Source organism: Aotus nancymaae, unplaced genomic scaffold (assembly GCF_030222135.1).
Source record: "Aotus nancymaae isolate 86718 unplaced genomic scaffold, 86718_ANA_hifiasm-v0.15.2.pri h1tg000076l, whole genome shotgun sequence".
NCBI classification, from domain to species: Eukaryota; Metazoa; Chordata; class Mammalia; order Primates; family Aotidae; genus Aotus; species Aotus nancymaae.
The window spans coordinates 4,856,808-4,879,884 of NW_026988491.1; the positions used below are offsets into that span (position 1 = coordinate 4,856,808).

Here is a 23,077-nt window from a genome sequence, read left to right on the forward strand (position 1 = left end):
TTCCCTTTTAATTTCATAGCACATTGAATAAAATGTGTCTGTAGATTTTGATACCATAAACATCATTACCTTAATTCATATATTCACTGAATATCAAGTTCCAGTTCCTATGGTAAAGAATCTCTGTAGTAGAGTTCATGTGTAGCATTTAAGGTATGAATTGCTCCTATTCTGTGCTTTTTCCAAATAATTATTATATATTTACAGATATAGTTCTTTGAAGCTTAGATAATTTATAAACAAGTATTCAAGTAGAATTCATGAAAGTTTAAAAATTTTTTTTTTGTGTGTGTATAATTTAATAGACTGCTTCTCAATCTGCTGCTTCTGAAATCCCAGTAAGTAGCATGAGAATCCTAGGCGGTTGCTGCACCTGTGCTTGGAGCAAATTGGTTTTGAGTGTTACATGCTCACCTTGCGTATCAGCAGAATGTTTCCCTTCTGCATGAGTCTTTTTCCTCTTACTGGACAAAATTCTAGTTGTATGCTACTATGAGAATAATTTATAGGGTAAGGAAAAAGACTTACAGTTTGTACATAAGCAGATGGAATTGTGACCTTCAAAAAAATGTAGATCAAGTTTCTATTAGAAATAATTTGTAAAATCAACACTAGTTTTTTTTTTTTGGTTTTTTTTTTTTTTTTTTTTGTGGGGGAGATGGAATTTCACGCTGTCTCCCAGGCTGAGTTCAGTAGCACAGTCTTGGCTCACTGCAGCCTTAGCCTCCTTGGCTCAAGTTATCCTCCCACCTCAGTATCTCAAAGTGTTGGGACTACAGGTGTTAGCCACCACACCCTGCTGCAAAAGAGATTATTGTTAACACTTAATGCACTTTGGTCTAGCATTCATGTAACAGTGGGAGCCTTTGAAACCAGTGCTGGAGGCTTGTAAATTGTCAAAGGTTAGTTTGAGTCTTAAACCAATGACGGTCTTCTTCTGGTGCTTAGTGGGTTTTCTGTTGTTCTTTGTTTTTTTTGAGACATGGTCTTATTCTGTCGCCCAGGTTGGAGTGCACTGACGCCATCATGGCCTCACCTTCCTGCGTTCAGGTGATCCTCCCACCTCAGGCTTCTGAATAGCTGGGACTACAGACATGTGCCACTATATTCAGTTAATTTAATTTAATTTTTTGTAGAGACGGTGTCTGTGTTGCCTAGGCTGCTTTTAAACTCCTGGGCTCAAGCAGTCCACCCACGTTGGCCTCCTAAAATGCTGAGATTATAGATATGAGCCACTACGTACAATTTCTTTCTTTCTTTCTTTCTTTTTTTGTAGAGACAGGATTTCGCCATTTTGCCCAGGCTGATCTTGAACTCCTGGGCTCAAGCGATCCTTCCATCTTAGCCTCCCAAAGTGCTGGGATAATAGGCGTGAGCCATTGTTCCCAGCCTTGATTAGTTTTTGATTGAAAAAATTCTGTGCCCAGATATTCCACTTTATTACAGATTGTAGATTTAGACTCATTTCTTGCTTTATTTTTACTGTTACTGCCATTTTAACTTCAGGTGTACAAGTGCAAGATTAGTACTTCCCATTCAGGCTATAAAAAGGGCATTTGTTTTTAAAAAGGTAGAAATTATCCCACTCTAAATTGTCGTGCTTAAAAATAATGCACATGTATACACACACACCCAGAATGAATTGAGGAGGTAAATATAGTAGGGTATGATGACATCAGATCCCTCTGGAATGTGACAATATTATGGGACATACCTGTGCATGTGTGTTAAATTTTTAAACTGCTGCTATTCTGCTTTTTTTTGGATTGATGCTCTTAAGGGTGTTGGTGTCTGTGATATATAACTTTTGACTTTTGAGGAATTGGTTATAGCACTGAATGTGTTTGATGCATTGTTTGAGCATGAGTTTGGTGAAATTTATGTTAGGAAAAGCATTGTAAAGTGAGATTGAGTTACCTGGCAGGTGAAGATAGAGGAGAGAGGAGCAAAAAGAAAATGAGTTGCTACAAGACATTGAATCATTAGGTTTGAGGCGATTTGAAAGTGAGTTTAGATTTCTTGTTACTCTTCTACAAATGGAATTGCCTCTAAGGAATTTTGATTTAAACTCCATTTTCCTCTTGAAGATCCCTGGTGGAGAAGCTTTTAGTTTTTTGTGAAAGAAAAACTAAAGTGAGCTTATATGGAAGAGAAGTCCAAGTGTAGGGGAAGAAAGAAAGGCACACCATATATGGTGGAAGGAGCCCAGGCTGGAGGACAGACATGGATTCTGGTCCTGACTTTACTACTATACTAGCTTATAGTGTAGTCGTTTAACCTTCCTGGGCTGAAAAATGGACTGGCTCTTGAATCTGTAATTTGGTTTTGAGGTTTGTATATAGGAAACCTCTAGTTACAGAAATGGTTAAGAGTTCCTTTTCATATGTGAGGAAATTTGAGGAACTTAAAGCAATGGAGTGGGCCTTAAGAAAGTAGAGAAACAGTATGTTTTGGATGGAGGTGTGAAGAGGAAAAGGCCAATTCTGCCTTTTAGAAGAGTCAATCTGGAGGGAGTGCTGAAGGAAAACACTGGGGTAGAAAGGAGAAGAAAAGGGAGATACTTGTTATAACATCAGGTGTTTCTCTTTTATATGTCCCTATTCTTGCTGCATATTGAACTTTCCTGCATGTGACAGTCTGCATGAATATTAAAATCTGCTATTCTCCATATCTGAGACTTGTGTACACATGGTTGTTTTTGGTGACTTGCTAATGTCTGCAATCTGATTTGAATGCATAGAACCAACATTTTAATTCTTCTTTCTTAAATTTACTATGTTAAAATACAGAAAATATATATGTATATATTGCCTGAATTTTAGGTAGCAAATGTTTTGCATGCTCTATTTTATTCCAGTAAGTTTGAGCACAGGCCATTGGGGTCTGGTTTAGTAATAAGGATGTAAAACTTACCTGTTTGTAGCAAAGTAGCAAAGGCTAATCCATTTCCCCCAGCAGCTGCTTAAGAGCATTAGCTGGTTTTCATGTCTTCTGTTCGTAAAGAAAGTCAATTGCAGGGGACTTAGGATGCAGGTGACTGCTGAAAGAGCAGCCTCTCCATGTGGATTTGCAAAGCTCACTCTAATCTTATCCCAGACTCTTCCCAGGCCCCATGCCTGAGATTTCCTTAGTTGTGACCAAGGTTCAGAAAGCAGAGGTTGGTGACACATGGGAAGACTGGAGGCTTGCCCAGTGAAGCTGGCAAAATTTTAATTGGTAAAATTTTAGAAAATTGAGACTAGACCTCAGGCCTCTTAATTGCCAGTCTGGCAGCCACATTTTGGGGGGATATAGAGTTAAGGTAGTTAGCAGGAGTACTACAAAATAAAAGGCAATAAGAGTCTGTTACAGACCACCCAGAGGACTGGCCTGAGAACAAAGCAATGTTGTCTTCTAATCTCTATCTTAATCTCAGCGTTTCTTTTTTACAGTTTATCTCTAATGATAAATTGTTTTTTGTTTTGTTTTGTTTTTTCCTTCTTAGATGCACAGGTCTTGGAAGAATTCTTAGCTGCATCAGCTGCAGTTTCTCACAGCACCTTGGGGTTAAGGACTTGAACAAAAGCAGAGGGCCAAAAACTCCTTTTGTTCTTAGAACATAGGCAAGATTTCTTAGTTTTCCCACTGATGCCCAGTCCTATTACATTGTAAGGGAATTTTTATAGATTGTAAACTTAAAAGCGAGAAGACTTCAGTCATAAGGTCGAAACTCCCAGTCATTTATCTGAGTAATATTATTTTGCTTCTCTTCTTTAACCCCTGCCCCATTTTGTTTCTTTGTCTAGCACTGGGCTTCTTTTTGATCCCTGCATCCTCGTTCTGAGAGTTCTTTGCTGACTAGGAGCTCTGTGGTGGGGTAGAGTTTGCAGGAGTCTTGTTCCTGAAACTCGCTCAGCTAACACGAGGGCCATTCTGTGCAGACAGCACTCTTGTTCCTGTCTGCATTGGAGGAGACTGCCTTCCTCTTTGCATACTAACACAAATTGTTGGAATGCTATTTGCAATTTCCAGAGACACATTTTGGCTAGGCTTGATAGAGTGTAAAAGGCAAATGGCTCACTCCTTTTTTAAGTAGTAAGAGTATTCACTGTTATTTTACCAGGTTTGCATTGAAAGTCTAGAAATTGCTTTTTGAAGCCAGGGGTTGAATCAGGATGATTTGAGGGATAGGAGGAGGATCCTCATATTGCCCTCAAGATTTGGCACCCTGTCTAGATGCTTCGATTTCTATTTGTCTCCCTTTTCTCTGTCTGCTGTTTTACATAATCCTGTGTCTGGTAGAGTCTGCAGACCAGATTGACAGGGAAGAACCATTCTAGCTTGTTCAGACCTCAAGCCCCATTTGGCAAACAGGACTCCTAATTGATCTTTTGAAGCAAATCAGACACAATTATTATAGTTTTAGCATCTTTGATCACTGCATGGTCTTCTCCTCCTCCTTCATACCTTTGAGTCTATTCTATTTATTAGAGAGCCTGGCCAGCAGCTATTGTCCCATTGTCTTTTCTGTGCAATCCACAGTCAGCTTAGACCTCTAGCCTTTTTCAGGAGCCTCATTGGCTAACACTAAGCCATAAGCCCACTCTGTCATTTGAGGCAAACAACAGAGTGTCCCACCTCCATTCTGATCTGTAGTTCTTTTCTATAAACAAGAAAATATTACCATTCTGGTTCCCTTCAGCTTCTGTGTCATTGCATCATTGCAAATCATAGTCAGTTATAGCATCTAAAAGTAGTACTTCGATCTTGAGAGTTCAATACCTGAGAGATATATTCTCCTCTTTCAAAGGTGGTACCACCTCTTTGTTGCCCTCGTGCTATGACATGACTTGAGACCACTGATTTAGAGATAAAGGGATGTCCTAATTCACTCTGTAGTAAATCACTTGAGTACTGTTGATCCAGATAAGTTTGCAGTTCTGTTTTTGTTGCTTTCCCTTATAGATCCAATTAGTCTTACTGGACACATTGAAGAATTGCAAGGTCAATGCAATTTTCTTTATGACCAAGAAGACTTCATTTTTTTTAATTGCAGGTTCCGTTACAGCTTATAGAAAGTGTTGAATGCCGAGATATATTTCAGCTTCATTTGACTTGCAAAGACTGCAAAGTTATCAGGTATGTGGTGGTATGTTTGTGTTGCTGTTTAGTGTGGAAAATGTTTTTTAAAAAATGAGTCCATTGTTTGGTAACTTAGTAAGATACCTTTTGGAGATTAGCCTCATTAGGAATATTTTCTGAGTAGTTTGTGCCTAAGATATTTTATCTGTAGGATGAATACTTTGCTATGTTGAAAGATGTATTTTTAAAATTTGGAAATAATTTTAAATTTACGAAAGTGCAAAAATAGAAATAGTACAAAGAACATCAGTATGTCATTCACCCAGATTCACTTGTTAACATTTTACCATTTGCTTTATTATTTGCAGAGCGCTGCTGCTGCTTTGTGTTTGTGTGTGTGTGTGTGTGTGTGTGTGTGTGTGTGACAGATTCTTTTCCTGAACAGTTTAAGTTACATAATCATGGCTCTTAACCCCAAAATACTGCAGCATGCTTTCCTAAGAATAGGAATATTTTCTTATGTAACTACAGCATCATCAGTTTTCAGTTTTACATTGATAATACTTTTATCCAGTCTACTATACATGTTCCAATTTTGTCAGTTGACCTAATGACCTATTAATGTTTCTTACAGCATTCTTTTTCACCTCTGTCTCATTTAGTACAGGATCCAGTCTGGGCCACATAGTGCATTTAGCTGTCATGACTCTGTAGCTTTCTTTAATCTGGAACATTTTCTATAGCCTTATTTTGTCTTTTATGACATTCACATTTTGCAGAATACAGTCTTTTGTTTTAATGGAATGTTTCTCTTTTTATGTTTGTCCAGTGTTTCCTCAGTTAAACTGAGGTTATGTTTTCTCAACTGGAATACTGTATCTATGATGTCACGTCCTTTTCAGGATACTATATTACATCTGGAAGTACAGTGTTCATGTCCTTCATTGGAGATGTTAATTTTGATTATCCCAGTCAAGATGTCATCTGGTTTCAGTATAATTTCTGCATTTTCTTTCTTGCAACTAAAAACAGTCTGGGGGAGGCACTTGAGACAATGCAAATGTGCTTGCTTCTCATAAAAATTTCTCCTTAAGTTTAGCATTAATTGATGATTTTTATCTGATGTTAACTATAATGGTTGCAGGCCGTGCGCAGTGGCTCACGCCTGTAATCCCAGCACTTTTGGAGGCTGAGGTGGGTGGATCACTTGAGGTCAGGAGCTCAAGACCAGCCTGGCCAACATGGCGAAACCCTGTCTCGACTAAAAATACAAAAATTAGCTGGATATGATGGTGCATGCCTGTAGTCCCAGCTACTTGGGAGGCTGAGGCAGAAGAATCTTGAACCTGGGAGGCAGAGGTTGTAGTGAGCTGAGATCACACCATCGTACTCCAGACTGAGCAACAGAACAAGACTCCGTATCAAAAACAAAAAACCAACAATGACGCCTGAAGTGCATTTTTAAATTTAATTGCTCTAGGGGTCTTAAATTCCACAAGTTTTTACTGCATTCTTACTTGTTCTGGGGTGCCAGTAAACATTATGTGTTGGCATATTGATGAGCCACCGTGATTGGGACAAAGGAGAGGTTTAGGTGACCCCATGGTTTTAAGATATTTTTTAAATTGCTTTTTAGTCATTGAGATTTGGCTTATTTTTGATAGATACTGGCTACAACTCAGTTTAGGAAGGTTGCTTATTACTCAGTTTCTTAACATTGCATTCAAAAGGGCCAAATATTTAAACAAATCTTTATTTTTATTTATTTTTTTGAGACAAAATCTTACTCTGTTGCCCAGGCTGGAGTGCAGTGGTGTGATCTTGGCTTACTCCAACCTTCACCTCCCTGATTCAAGTGATTCTCCTGCCTCAGCCTCCCAAGTAGCTGAGATTACAGGTGCATGCCACCATGCCTGGCTAATTTTTTTTGTATTAGAGATGGGGGTTTCGACATGTTGGCCAGGCTGGTCTTGAACTCCTGACCTCAAGTGATCCATCCATCTTGGCCTCCCAAAGTGCTGGGATTACAGGCATCAGCCACTGTGCCCAGCCTAAACACATCTTTATTTTATTTTATTTATTTTATTTTAGATTGAGTCTCGCTCTGTTGCTAGGCTGGAGTGCAGTGGCCCGATTTCAAGAGATTCTCCTGCCTCAGCCTCCCGAGTTGCTGGGATTACAGGCATGCGCCACCACACCCAGCTAATTTTTGTAATTTTAGTAGAGATCGGATTTCACCATGTTGGCCAGGATGGTCTTGATCTCTTGACCTCATGATCTGCCCACCTCAGCCTCCCAAAGTGCTGGGATTACAGGTGTGAGCCACCGCACCTGGCCTACATCTTTAATAAATTAGTTTTCACTAATTATTTTAACTCATTCATTGTATATACTGAAATTGCAACTGACAGTAGAATTGTTTTATTCTCTGTATAGTCATAGCTGAAAATTACAGTGCAATCTGTCTTTTGGATCTGATTTGTCCTAATAGCTCAATAATGAAATTAGTCCCTAACTGGCTAAAAATAATGCTGTGGTTTTTAAACTTGATCTATTATGTTATTATGAAACAAAAAGGATTTTTCTAAACATTTTTAGTGAGGGACAACCATAAATCTTTGATGGAAGAAGTAGAATAAAACTCCACTCATAAAAGAATAGCGGCCATTTTTTTTTGTAATAATTGTGATTAATGAATCTTAGAGATTTTATTAGTCTAAAAAAATAGATTTTCCACATGGTTGGCTTCCTTCTTTTGGACATTTTGTTTCATTGGCTAACATTTATTTTTTTTGTAAGTGATAATGAACATGTGAATGACTGACTCAGATGCTTTCTTGATTGTAGTTCCCACTTCACTACAAGTGGGCATTCTTGAATAATTTTCTTAAATTTCATTTCAACTGTCTTCTGATTACATCCATACTGTTTGACTTCACCAAAGGTGTCAGTTTTCCACCTTTGAGCAGTGTCAAGAGTGGCTGAAGAGACTAAACAACGCAATTCGACCACCTGCTAAAATAGAAGATCTCTTCTCATTTGCATACCATGCTTGGTGCATGGAGGTCTATGCCAGTGAAAAAGAGCAACATGGAGACCTGTGCAGACCAGGTAGGCCTTTCTGAAATGTGCAAATGGCCAGGGGCTTTATCAAGCTACTGATGGAGGTGCTTTTAACATGCAATGGGACACAGAAGCAATCAGTGTATATTTTAGGGAGCACCTACTATGTGTCCAGCATTCTTCTCAGCTTAAAAGAACATGTTTTCTGCCTTCCACAGGAAGGGAAGAACACTAGACGGCATCACAATGTACTGGGCCTAAAAACAGCTCAACTAGAATAAGGTTTTATAAATATTATGGAAACTTAATAAAAGAGTCATGAGTTTTGTATACATGTGTGGGAAGACTTCATATTTAAAGTGGCTTTTGAATCAGCTTGGAAAGTTGAATAGGAGTTCATTGGTTAGAGAATGGGGAAAAGAATATTAGAGCAAGTAGCATGAACAAAGGCACAGAAGTGTTGGAATAAGCTGTATAATATAAAACGGTCTTTTGCTATCTTAAAATTTTCAAGTCAAACATTACTTATTGTCACCATTTTCATTCCATGGATGAAGAAACAGAGGTCCAGAGAGACCATGTGCCTATGAAGAACAAATATACTGTAGATTTTAACATGTGACAAAAGAGAGAGAGGACAGAGAGAGGGGGAGAGAGACAAGAGAGAGGAGAGGGGGAGAGAGAGAGGAGAGGGGGAGAGAGAGAGGAGAGGGGGAGAGAGAGAGGAGAAGGGGAAAGAGAGAGGAGAGGGGGAGAGAGAGGAGGGGGAGAGAGAGGAGGGGGGAGAGAAGAGGCGGGGAGAGAGGAGGAGGGGGGCAGAGAGAGGAGGAGAGTCTCGGAGAGAGAGAGAGGAGAGGCGGAGAGAGAGAGAGGAGAGGCGGAGAGAGAGAGAGGAGAGGCGGAGAGAGAGGAGAGGCGGGGAGAGAGGAGAGGCGGAGAGAGAGAAGAGGCAGGCAGAGAGAGAGAGAGGAGGAGAGGGGGAGAGGAGAGGCAGAGAGAGAGGAGGAGAGGGGGAGAGGAGAAGTGGAGAGAGAGAGAGAGGAGGAGATGGGGAGAGATACTGAGCCTGTTCCTGGAACCCAGGCTTCCCGACTCCTCATACAGTCTGTCGCCTTCACTGTCATTCTCCTTCAGATATGGCTTTGACCAAGTTCATGTTATTTCTTTTCATGTAGTTTTCTGTAAACTTTGTGGTCATAGATAGAACTTTGCTGATTCAGCACTAACTTTTAGTGTGTCAGGTTTTGAAGTGTATGCAGTGAAAAGTTGTGAGCATCCTTCAAGTAAAGTTTACTCTTGGGACTTTTTTCTTGAAACCTAAAATTTTAATCCTGAATCTTCAATCTTAAAAGTTTGCCCTGGGTCATTTTAAACTTTGAGGCTAATCTTGCTATGCTTATTCACTTTATTCTCTGGCTCCATCACTGATTGATGCTTTTGGTTCACATTCTTGTTCCGTTATATTAAAATGCTTATAGCATAAGCAGTATTTAAAGATGCTTTGATAAATACTTTTGTTTGATTCTCATGACCTTGTCAAACAGGCAGGATAGGTTGGTGTCTGTTTTGGGAGCCAAAGAAATGGGGGCTCAGAGGTAAAAAGCCTGTTGTCAATTCCCAGTGCTAGTCACTGATGACAGAGCTGGGACTTAAAACCAGTTCTCAGTTATTCAGACCTGACCATGGGGTGTGCTGTGAATACAGAGTTTGGGGGAAAAAAAAGGCTCCTGAGCTCATGGAGCCTCAGGGAAAGCCTCAGAATCCCAGCTTCTCACAAGCGTGCCCATGCTAGCAGAATTCTGTCATCTACAGGAGACCACACCAACCTTGGAAGTTTATGAGAATATACTTGAACTGTCTCTCACTTCACTCCAATTGTTGCATCTATTTTTTTTTCTTTATTGAGATGCCATCACATTAAAAAAATTTTTTTTTATGTCTCTTTTCAAATTTGGGTTTTTTTTAAAAAAAAGTTTACAGACTGATGTTTACAAATCTTACATGTACATTTTCTGAGTTTTTAACCATTCATTGCATCTTTATTAAATTTTTAGTTTCTACCATCTCCTAGGATAATGAACTTAATGAGTACATCCTGCTGTATTATGTTATATTAGAACTTTAAGGCCCTTGTCTCCAAGAGGTATTCTCTAATTTTGAGTTGCCAGCATTTACTCAGCAACGTTTGCTTTCTCCTGTGCTGTTCTCTCAACCACAGACCGAGAAGTCCTTATCTTTTTAGGAGAGGTTTTTTAGTCCCTTGATAATTTTAGTTGTTTCTTTTGGATTTGAGCAAACTCTTAGGATATTCCTGAGAGGTGCCAAGTCAGAACCTCACTCTGGTCTTTTAATTACGAGTGGCTTTGTCCTGAGGTGGGATGACTTTGGTCCCCTTCTGATGGTGTCTGATATTCTTTGGCCATAATGATATCTACAGTGTTCTCTGTCTTTCTGTAGGTTTGTGATGCAAGGGCACATGAGGGGTAGAGTACTGACTTAGGAAACCGGAATTCAAATCCGTACTCTGAGATTTAGTTGGAAGAAGGAAAAAAAACTGGGCAAAGAATTTATGCTCTCTATACTTTAATTTCCTTTGTGCTTTAAACTGGGACATTCATGCTTTTCCTGCCCAGGCTGATCCAGGTATCCTGAAGATCAAATCTGTTAATGCTGCAGAATTCAATTCAGTTAATGCTTAAGTGCCCCCTATGTGCCATGTTTATGAAAACATTTTGGAAATTATGCAACTACAAGGTAATGCACTCATACCTGATTGGCTAGAGATTATGAGTAAGCTTACATTTTTGTTTCTTCCCAGTACACATAGTCCACACTGATGTTAACGGGCCACCGCTCAGCATGGAATCTTGTATTTCAGTGACTTGGTTGAATGTATGTGTATATGTGGCTTTTGCCTTTTGTTTTTGTTTTTGGCTTTTGCCTTTTATGTATATTCACTGTGGAGTACAAAGGAAAAACTTGGTTTTAATTAAAAAAATACCTCGAGGATATTTTTAAAGCCAGTCAACCTGGTTCTTTGTCACTGCCTAATATTTTTGAGTGATGGTGGTGTCTGTAGCATTACTCATCAAATATTAGCATACCAGACAACCATATACTTACAAGTCATCTTTAGGATGAGATAACAGTTTTGATATTTCAAAGTCATGCCTTTTTATAATCTGCCCCAGTACATGAGATCACAAGTGTAGACTCTGAGGTGTGGAAGTTAATCTTACAGCAGTTAATAAAGCCTTTTATGGAGTCTTCTCTAGTTAGCCTGTTAAGAGTAGAATGTATCAAAGAGGAGGGAAATGAGAAAATTACATCATTGTCTTACTATTCATATAAATCTTAGTTTCTGGCTGTTGAACCTGTCATAGTTAAGCCAGCCATACTGTGGCCACAGCTCTAGGGCTTAATCAGCTTCGGAAGAAGTCTCAACATTGCTTTTGGAGTTCACCTGTGAAACCTGCAGAATCCTTTGCCAAGTTCTTGACCCTTCTCTTAGCCCCTCAAACTCTAAAAAAGAAGTGGACTTAAAGCTAAAAGCTTCTCTCTCATGTCCTTAACTTCCTGCTCCTCATTGCAACTGGCTGGTTGGTGATGGCTGTGTACTAAAATGTTAATCTGGAGGCCTGACAGATGACTGGGCAGTTTAGCTGCCAGTTTAGTAGAATCAGGCCTACCTCTCTAACCTCTCTCGTGTGAAATGTCCATTAAGCCCATCTTTTTTATCCACAAATAGCATATGACTCTGGGTCTTAACCCTGCTGTGAAGCTACCTGTTTATCTGTCTTCCGGGTTTGAATGCAGTCCAGGAAGTTGCATCTAGAGGATTTACTGGGACCTTTGTACATAGAAAAAGCATATTTCTTCTCTCCATATTTGAAAATCTGGAAGAGGTAGTTCTTACCTTCTTTAACTCTGGTATTGTTCTGCTTCCTCACTTGTCAGGTAAAAGCCTATCCTTTCTGTCCCAGGCCTTTAAGCTGTATGTAATTGTGGGCTTGAATACTCAGGATCAGTCAGGGAGCTAGACTTTTGGGGGAAAAGTTTTTAGATTGCTGATTAACACTGTGCTTATGATAGAGGGAGTTAGGGAACTTCATTGCCTTTAAAAAGAAAGTTTTTCACTTCCACTAAAATGAAAATTGCTGGACTGTATTATTTGTAGTATAAGAAATACTAAATGTTGGCTGGGTGCAGTGGCTCATGCCTGTAATTCCAACGCTTTGGGAGGCCGAGGCCGGTGGATCACGAGGTCAAGAGATTGAGACTATCCTGGCCAACATGGTGAAACCCCATCTGTACTAAAAACAAAAAAATTAGCTGGACGTGGTGGCACGTGCCTGTAGCCCCAGCTACTCGGGAGGCTGAGGCAGGAGAATAGTTTGAACCCGGCAGGCAGAGGTTGCAGTGAGCTGATATCATGCCACTGCACTCCAGCCTGGTGACAGAGCAAGACTCTGTCTCAAAACAAAAAACAAAAAAACAAACAACTAAATGTTGAAAGAGACAAAGGCAGATAGGAAGGGTTGAAATTGAAATATAAAGCCAAACAAAAACCTTATAGCCCCAGTATTTAAAGTAAGTTGGGATATCACAGTGTATTTAATGTTGAATCAATTGAGACCTGAGATAGAAATTTTTAAGGGAAATCCAGCAATAAATATGTTTGTATTTATTTTTCTGGCTAAGTAAACATGAGTGAACATCTCACACAGTTTGCAAGAACTGATTAAATTCCTGATGTATGTAATGATGTGGTTTTCAAATAGGTTATGATCCAGTAGTGGGTCATGAAATCTAATTTTAAAGGAATGGAATAGAAAATATCAATTTGTGTCACACACATAGTAAGAGTGGATATTGTTTTGTGAAACGCTTTTAAAAAAATAATGTATGTTGTATTAGCTGGGCACAGTGGTGTGTACCTGTAGTCTCAGCTATTCGAGAGGCTGAAGTGGGAAGATTGCTTGAGTTTAGGAGTTCATATCCAGCTTAGGCAACATAGCAAGAAAAAATTAAAACATGTTTGTTGTATTGTGATGTAAAACATAATTCTTATTGTGGCTTGTGATGGTCAGTTTCAAAGTTTATGAAGTCACTGCATTAGAGGATATAAAAGTAATTAAAACTCATTCCCATTCTCAAAGAACTCAAAATTTCAGATTTTCTATACCTGATAGTATATATTTCTGCATATAGCTCAGAATTTTGCGCTGTGGATGGTGGTTGTAAGTCCTCCTTTGGGAAATGGTTCTATGAAGTAAATTGCTGTCACTTACTTTTTTGCCAGTGGTTATTTTTAAATCACAAGATCCTTTTAGGGTATCTGTGTCTTACCAACTAAGAGCTATTAATGTAGAAGATCATTAATATACAGCTCAGGAAAAGCACAAAAAAAATTAAAAATCATTAAAAAATTTTCTTACTTTCTGCAAAGACTTGGAGCTATATCCCAGAGTAGGGAAAAAATATTTTGTTTTTTTTTTGAGATGCTGTCTCACTGTCGCCAGGCTGGAATGCAATGGTGCTATCTCGGTTCACTGCAACCTCTGACTCCCTGGTTCAAGTGATTCTCCGACCTCAGCCTCCTGAATAGCAGGGATTACAGGCACACACTACCGTGCCCAGCTAATTTTTGTATTTTTAGTAGAGATAGGGTTTCACCATGTTGGCCAGGATGATCTCGATCTCCTGACCTCGTGATCCACCTGCCTTGGCCTCCCAAAGTGCTGGGATTACAGGCGTGAGCCACCACGCATAGCAAAAAATCTCTTAATGAACTTAGAATTTGCCACAGTTTTGCAGCTGTTAGATTGGATTATGAATTAAAGACTCCATTGTACAGCAGGACAAAACAAAAGTCTCCTTGTCTGTTTTTTTTTTTTTTTTCTTTTTTTCTTTTTTTTGAGACAGGGTCTTACTCTGTTGGCCAGGCTGGAGTGCAATGGTGTGATCACGGTTCACTGTAGCCTCAACTTCCCTAGGTTCAGGTAGTCCTCCCACCTCAGCCTCTCAAGTAGCTAGGGCTACAGGCATGTACCATCACAACCTAATTTTTGCATTTTTGTAGAGACAGGGTTTCACTCTATTGCCCAGGCTGGTCTTGAACTACTGGGCTCAAGCAGTCCGCCGCTTCAGCCTCCTAAAGTGCTGGGATTACAGGCGTGAGCTACCACATCTGGCCTAGTATTCTTGATGGTCAGTATTCTTTGCAATTTTTAGACAGATGGCACCCCAATTCAGATAGTGTTTTTCCTATTCGGAAGCCTGCTACATTGCTTCTAAAACTTTTCCAAAATGGGATGGATTTAACTATTATTTTTTCTTGTGCCTCTCAACCTCATCTTTTTATAGCTCTCCTTCAGGAAACATATAATACCTAGCTTGAGCTCAAGAAAGGCAGTTTAAATGGGAAGTAGTTTAACAGAATTGTCTTCCATTCAAGTAATTGCTGTTTCCTATTCTGTAGCTCCTCTCCCAGGGAGAACAAAGCTTTATACTTTGATCACCAAAGCGAAGTCTGTTTTGTGCTTTTGTTGTTGTGGTTTCTTCCAGTCCTGCCAGCATTTATTTTACAACCTATAACACTGTATATTAGAGGTACAGCTTAATATTTTAAAAAATAACATACTGCCCTAGGACTGTATATGTTTTCAAGGAAGAAAGTTTTGTCAGATTTACTGAATTTATGTTAGCTTCATTTTTACCTTTGTTTTGCTCTCCTAAGGAAAAGAAAGCCAGATCCATTTAGGCAAATACAGCCAGATTATACCAGTTTGGGTGGCTGTTCTTACAAATGATCAGCACTTAGTAGTACGGTGTTTCCTGAGATTCCTGGCTGGCAGTTATGATTCTGTGACCTGTTTGTTAACCTGCAATTCTATCATCTAAAAGGCTCTGGAAACCAGAATGTTTTTCATACCCTATTTGGTATCTTGGCTGGACCTGATCAGAGCTGATGTGAGGCTATTTGTTGCTTTATTTACCCCACCTGGTATGAATGATCCATAACCTTCACAGAAGAAATATTAGTACTTTTTTAAGGAGATCCTGTTAAGAGTTTGAGCCGAATATTATAATATATGCACTGTTTTACCTTTTGAACGTTTGGAAAACTCTCAAGTTCTAAAATTTGGATCAAAGAGTTTTGGATGAGGAATTATTGCTACTTGTGGTGATCTTGTTATTGATTTTATTTCTTAAGGGTACTGTCAGTCTGAGTGTGGAAGCAGGAAAGTAGCCAGTGACAAGACCATGAATTTTGGGGCCACATAGGCCTGCCATAATAACTTCTCTGTTGTAATTTTGTCCATTGTAAAATGAGCTCAGTGATACTGTTCTCAGAGTTGATTGAAAAGATTAGATGGGATAACATAACTCTGGATCAGAATTAATTTCTTTCCTCTTTATAATCTTAACCTGACAGGGATCTTTCTAAACTAAAACTAAATATGTTACTTTATTATTTATACAATTCCTACCTTTAAAAATATACAGGCTGGATGCAGTGTTTCACGCCTATAATCCCAGCACTTTGGGAGGCTGGGGTGGGTGGATCACAAGAGGCCGCCAGGAGTTCAAGACCAGCCTGGCCAATGTGGTGAAACCCCATCTCTACTGAAAGTACAAAAATTAGCCAGGTGTGGTGGCATGCACCTGTCAATCCTAGCCATTCTGGTGGCTGAGGCACAAGAATCATTTGATCCCAGGAGGCAGAAGTTGCAGTGAGCCGAGATCACACCACTGTACTTCAGCCTGGGTGACACAGTGGATCTCTGTCTCAAAAAAAAAAAAAAAATATATATATATATATATATACACACACACACACACACACACATATATTTTACATATATATGTATATATGTAAAAGTATATATAACATATGTATATTTCTATGTTTTTATTGTACCTATTTTGCAAAATGGTATTCATTTCTTCCTTTCTGGTGTTATCTTTGGCCTCTAGGGGAGCACGTAACTTCAAGGTTTAAAAACGAGGTGGAGAGAATGGGTTTTGATATGAACAATGCCTGGAGGATTTCCAACATCAATGAGAAGTACAGGTGAGTTATATGGGTCCCTGTGGACTGTCTTTCACAGCCAGTGCCTTTGCAGAAACCCCAATTCTCATGTGACAGAACATTTGAACTTAGACTTTTTCTTTGAAATAGTTTCATTTATTAAATCTAAAGGCATGATCTTCAGAGTAGTTATTGAACCTTGTTCCCATTGCTATTATTGGAGTTTGGAAAGTAATTCTTACTTAACAGGATCCTAGAACCTTCCCTTCTACCCGCTTTAGGCCTCTGTTTTTTTCTGGTACATACATTTCTAGATAATACTGTATTTGCCTGTAGACAAGCAGTTACCATTTTTCTCATCACCACTTGGCATCACATCAGAGATAGGATCAGTGGTCTCATAAGCAGTGACAGAACATTTATGAACTAGTTTTTATGACTGTAATTTTACTCCAGGTGCTATGAAATAGACATAAGTACAGGTTGAGTATCCCTTATCTGAAATTCTTGGAACTGTGTTTCAGATTTTGGATTTTTTTCAGGTTTTGGAGTATTTGCATAAACATAATGAGATTATCTTGGGGCTGGGACCCAAGTCTAAACACACAATTTTTTGTCTCATATACACATTATACACATAGCTGGAAGGTAATTTTATGCAATATTTTAAATGATTTCCTGCATGATGTTTTGTACAGAAAGTTTTGACTGTGACTTGACTGTGACACATCACATGAGGTCAGGTGTGGAATTTTTCACTTGTGTCATCATATCAGCACTCAAAGTTTTAGATTTTGGAGAATTTCAGATTTTTGAATTAAAGATGCTCAGTCTGTATTCTGTCCTTTAATATATTGATCTAAAACCAGCTTCACTGTTATGATCATTTAACCGTTAAATATTAATGTATCCATTATTTGGCCACACGTGGTGGCTCATGCCAGTAATCCCAGCACTTTGGGAGGCCGAGGTGGATCACCTGAGATTAGGAATTTGAGGTCAGCCTGGCCAACATGGGGAAACCCTGTCTCTACTAAAAATACGAAGATTAGCTGGGCATGATGGTGCACGCCTGTAGTCCCAGCTACTTGGGAGGCTGAGATAGGAGAATTTCTTTAACCTGAGAGGCAGTGGTTGTAGTGAGCTGAGATTGCACCACTACACTCCAGCCTGAGTGACAGAGTGAGACTCCTTCTAAAAATAAAAAATAAATAACCATTTAGCCATTACCCTTTTCCTTAAAATGTGTAAGTGCTTTGGTGGGGGAGGACAGTTAACTATTATTATTTTGGTGATCCAAATTTCTATAAAACCAAAAAAAATTGTCCAGAATATTTATATATCTGAAATCTTTAAATATATCCTTCTCCTGCATTTCCCTGCATCACTAATCCATGGTCCTTTTCCCTTTAGCTGTCTCAAATTATGATAGCCATTTTGCTGGTCTATTTGTGGCTAGCCATCAGAGTGTTTCATTTTTCATTGGAAAAGCTGTAGCTAATTGCTCTACATAGTTCTTAATGTGGATCTTCTCCAGGGAGTTAAGAACCCAGGGTGTTTTGAAGAGTTGGGAGCTACAGACTTTTTATACCTTTGCCTGTTTTCAGTGACGAGTCAAAGCAAAGAAGGAGGGTGAAAACTGGTGAAAACTCCCTCAGGCCTCAGGGACTCTGTGGCTGCATTATGCTTTCCTGACTGTAACCTATTATACTGGGAATTGTTTATCCACAAGTAAGGAGGTAATGCATACTGAAGAGCTGAGTACTAGGCAGTGTAGTACCTATAGGACAGTGAACAGAATGTTCAGAAGATTAGCTCGAGTAAAAAAACTGAATTAAGGCAGACTTGTTGGAAAAATAATCCCTAATTAATAGGGATTTTAAAAATTAACTTCTTGGAGGGTCAAGATAGGAGGATTGATTCAGCCCAGTTTTGACGGACTCTCACTCTGTCTCCCAGGCTGGAGTGCAGTGGCACATCGGCTCACTGCAGCCTCTGCTCCCCAGGTTCAAGCAGTTTTGCCTCAGCCTCCCAAGTAGGTGGGATTACAGGCACGCACTACCACGCCTGGCTAATTTTTGTAATTTTAGTAGAGATGAGGTTTCCCCATGTTGGCCACACTGGTCTCAAACTCCTGACCTCAGGTGATCCGCCCACCTCGGCCTCCCAAAGTGCTGGGATTACAGGCATGAGCTACTGCGCCTGGCCAGAAATTTTTTTTAAAAATGAGCTGGGCATGGTGGTTCATGCCTGCAGGGGAGGTCAGGGCTGCTGTGAGCCATGATTGCTCCACTGCTCTGTAGCCTAGGTAACAGAGCAAAACTCTCTCAAGGAATTTACTAGTTCCACCTCAGAGCCAGTCTTTAGGATGTTATCACCACTGTAAGACAAAATGAGGGCTGGGGGTAGGAAACAACAGGATGTTGAAAGTTCTTCCTACTATGAAGAGTGAGAGCCAGATTTACTCTTGAGTTTAAGACAAAAAGGGAATGAGATTTATGGTTAGATATTAGCCATCATTACTGGGTCTCAGCTTATTTTTAGGAGTTTGTAAATAGGCGTTAGTAAGTTTGTATAGCTACTGTTAGTCGTAGCCGTTCTCTTTGTTCAGTGGCTTTTAAATTCCTGAGACTTAATCTTCTGGAAATTGAGAACAGGAGAGAGACATTTAGTGCAAAATGATCAGAACCCCCAACTCCTAAGCTATTTTGTGTTTTTCTGCGCTTTCCCCTATGTATAGGATAGGCTAGGGCAGGGGGTTGGTGGTGTGGTGGAGTTTGTGTGTTTTAGGATTTGGATTAGAGACCTTATTGCTTTCACTATTGAAAAAGAAGACTGGATTATCCAGAAAGAGACATTGTCCTGTAAGTAAAAATCTATTGAAAGTGTTGCTTCCCAGGATACCACCTTGACTGCAGCTAGCATCTTCCCTAATGAGAAAAAAGCTTACCCCCTACCCTGAGTATAATTAATTCTTAAGTATGTTTTATGGAAATTATGATTAATAGCTTAGTCATATTACTAACCTGGTTCAGTGGAACCGAGGTTGTGTATGCAAATAGGCTGGCTTGTAGTATTGGTTTTGCAGACCCATGGTTGCACCTGTTATCTATAAGGATGACACCCTGTTTGGTTCAAATCACAGAATCAGTTAATCCTGTGAAGTCTCTGGAAACTTGAAATTGTGGGCTTTTGTCTTTCACTGAGGGTCTGGTAGAGCTGACACAGACTCTCAGTTCTGTAATTAGACTGGGTGCTCATGTAGTTAGAAATAACCTATGTACTTGTTAAGCAGAAGAGTTATAATGGAGTATAAAGAGACTGATCCTCAACTCCCACTTTTTTTCATTGATAGTTAAGATTGCCAGATTTCCAAAAGGTAGCATCAAGTGGAGCAATCCAAGATAGTATCACTTGATATATACACATAAGTAAACATTTAAGGCAAAAAAACCAAAACAAAATAAACTTAGGATAACCCATTCTGTTGAGACCAAAACTTGAATAAAGCACCTCATTGCCTTTAGCTCTGTGGCAGTGAGATCATTATCCTTGTGCTGGTTCACCTAGTGTTTCTCTCTCCTTGTCTCTCTCCCCTTCATCTCCCCCGACTCTCCCCACTTCTCATTTTCTCTTTAGATTATGTGGTAGCTATCCTCAAGAGCTCATAGTGCCTGCCTGGATCACTGACAAAGAACTAGAAAGTGTAGCAAGTTTCAGGTCCTGGAAGCGCATCCCTGCCGTTGTGTACAGGTAAGTTACACTGGATCAGTCCCAGCTTAGGCTGGTGCTGCTGCCCTGCTGCATGTGGTCTGCTGCCTCTGCTGCTGCTAACCTGGGAAGGGAAGGGGAGGGGTCAGAGAACTTTCTAGGCTGTATTGCTAAAGCTTCTCCTCCAGTAACACATCAGTACTGACTGCATTCAGAACACTAGCTGGTGGTTCATTTGACGCAGATAAGGAAGTTTTAGTCATAAAGTGGCTGGACTTGCTATTTCAAGATCCTTCTTACATTCTGTGAGAAGATAATGTGCTTACTAAGCATTTAGCTTCAGATGTTAGCAGAGCTTTTGGATTGAGAGGTGAGTCTTAGAAAGTGATCATTGGGAATATAGAGTTGAGTTAGCTCTGATTGTCTTTGTAGTTGAAACTTTGACATGTGGAAGAACTCTGTTTTGAGAGGAAGCATTTAGGGAAGAAGGCTGGGGCATGACTGGGTAGAAGATTTTAGTTGATCAGAGGCATGAGAGCCAAGGGATGCAAGTTCTAGATGGGGATTGGTGGCATGGTGATGGAGCAGGGATTTTGGAGTCACAGATCTGAGTTCATGTATATTCTTACACTCCTTGCTAAGGCACCTTGAATAAATTTCCTCACCGACCTCAGTCTGTTCCTAATGCACAATGGGAATGATAGTTCTTATTTTGCAGATATGTTCTGGTTCTGAATGAGGGCCTATAAACACTGGGCTTCTGTACCAACATCTGGAGTAGGTTCTGAGTGCTACTTTTATAATTCAGTGAATATCTCTATTCTCACAGAAACCTGTTAAATTTTAAAGAAGTCATTCCTTCTTATTCTGGAAAGGTTTCGGATGTCATCTCTTTGTAATGTTTACATTCTCCATTTCATTTTCCCAGTTTGCCGGCTTTTTGGACTCTCCCTGAGTTGGGCCAATCCAGTGGCTTACAGTTAGAAAAACTTCATTCCACTGAAATATTGAGATTGTAGGAAGGGATTTGTCTCCTTGTGGAATTCCTACAGAGGTAACCAGCTTGTTCATTTAGTTTACTAAAGGCAAATTCTGATGCCTACTCTGAACGGAGAGAGATGGAAAAGTATTTGCTCTAGCCCAGTGGAACCCATTACGTTTTTAATCTCAATTCTCATCACTGTTGTTTTCACACACCCCTAGAAAAGTCAGTCACCAAATTTACCTATCATTCAGATGGTAAGGATGCTATAGGAACTAGAGAGTAGTGAAAGCTGAAGGGATTTATGAGTTTTATCAATGATCAGCTCAGCTGGAATGGGGAAAGCAGCCAGCGGCTGCTCTGGCCAACAGCTGTGTTAGGTTAGTAGTCATGGCATTTGTGGGGATTGCTGACTTTGAAAGGGGGAAGGTACTCTCATTTGCAGAATCAGAGGCTTTAGGTGAATTCTCCCTTTGGGCAGAGAAGCCTAAGAGGGCTGGTTGAAGAAAAACTTTTTAAAATGTAATAAAAATGGGAAGCCCTTTTTTCCCTTCTAAAATTTATTCTAGAGGTCATCACCCTAGGTTTTTTTTCTCCTTTTTCTAGAGACACAAGGGGATATATATAAATGAAATTTTTATTTGCAGTTTTTCAAAGAAAGTCTTTCAAAAGATCACAAATGAAAGTTATTGGTGTAGTCCATGTAAAATCAGGCAGGCTTCCTGGAACTGGTCTCTGTCTCAGAACATGTGTCTTGTATCACTGAGCTTCAAACTGGGTTGGTATATTATTTGGGAGGTTTGTAAGGGGTGTGTGGAAGAATGTTTGGGACCCTCCACCATACTGTTTTGCCATCCTAGGTGGCAGGATGCCTGTGACTCTTGACATCCATTTCCTGAATTTAGTTGTCTGTAGACTATGGTTATGATTCCTGAGGTTGCCAGCAGCAGTTACTTGACAGCACCATGCTGAACCAGTGCTTGATTAGGGCTTTGTCCTACTGTGATGAGAGAGCACTTAATTGGGTTTATTACTGAAGGCAGAGATTGCTTTAACACAGCAAGATGGTGTGAAGGGTGTCCATCTGTAGTGCAGTTCACAGCTTTTTCCTTTGTGCATGTGGTGATTATTATAAACTAGGTAAGGGAGCTTGCCTAAATCTAAGTTGGGATTACTTAATTATGTTTCTATATGAAACTTAAGTATTCTGTGTTTTAGTAGTGAGGGCTTTATCTGTTGGACATCATAATTTTTATACCCTGCCTGGTTCTGTTAGTGATAGAAATGCACTCCTTTAGTGATTTTTAACTGTAGTGTTTGAGTTATCTTTCATGTAGTCTGAAGCATTTTAGAAGACTGCAAAAAACATAATTGCTTATTGCAATAGCCCAGTTGAAATCTAATAGCTACTGTAATGCAGTGGCCCTTAAAACCCAAGATCCAGGCTGAAGAGTGCCATCTACTGCTCCTCTAGGGCACTGCTGGGAAGCACTGAGGAAGGAGGATGCTCAGGAAAGGCCCAGCCAGCCTCCTGTGCAGGGTGTGGAGTCATTCAGCTCAGTGGTTGCTCAGCGCCTGTAACTGCTAGGAGGCATTTTATAAAGAATCATTGAGGTTTTATTTCTATTTTGGCCCCATTCAACACATGAGCCAGTTGAGCATGTTGGCAATACACAAGTACTTACAGCTACTTCTCTCCCTGGGAGGGAGGATTTTAAAACTACAAGCAAACTGGTGATTTCAGTGGAATTTGATTAGTGCCAAAATTAGTTTGCCTTGTAAGCTTGAGGGTTAAAAACAAAAAATTGTAGTACATTTTCATCATCCCAAAAAACTCATTCACAGGGCACCCAGACACCCTAGCCCTGAATAATTAAGATGGCCAATGAATAAAGCCCCCACTACTAAAACAGAGCACTTCAGTTTTATATAAAAACATAATCGTTTTAAGTAAGACCCACTTAGAATTAGGCAAGCTCCCTTAAGTAACTAGGTGTTTATAATAATCACATGCACAAATCTTTCTCTCCATATAGATTTGCCTATTCTGGATAATTAATGTAAATTGTCATACAATAAGTGGCCTTTTGTGACTGACTTCTTTCACCTGGCATAACCTATTTGAAGTTCAGTGTCCTAGCTATTCCTCTTTACTGCGAAGTAATCAGATTTTTCCTAACTTTTTATTGGTTAAAATTGGCTAACTAGGAAAAGTCTGGGTCATC

General features: G+C 39.7%; 1 protein-coding gene across 7 annotated transcripts in view; it reads left to right on the forward strand.

The window, feature by feature from the left end:
* The window catches only part of MTMR3 (myotubularin related protein 3), a 250,652-nt gene that overhangs the window by 205,044 nt on the left and 22,531 nt on the right, over positions 1 to 23,077 (forward strand). For 4 of the 7 annotated variants that reach the window (XM_064367885.1, XM_012464970.3, XM_012464966.3 and 1 more), the window contains 5 exons: positions 306 to 338; positions 5,036 to 5,118; positions 8,006 to 8,172; positions 16,105 to 16,201; positions 19,799 to 19,912. In XM_064367885.1, the coding sequence (XP_064223955.1) occupies positions 306 to 338; positions 5,036 to 5,118; positions 8,006 to 8,172; positions 16,105 to 16,201; positions 19,799 to 19,912 (494 nt within the window). The remainder of the gene's footprint in view (positions 1 to 305; positions 339 to 5,035; positions 5,119 to 8,005; positions 8,173 to 16,104; positions 16,202 to 19,798; positions 19,913 to 23,077) is intronic. The other 3 variants (XM_012464973.3, XM_012464977.3, XM_012464979.3) reach the window with 1 other exon arrangement.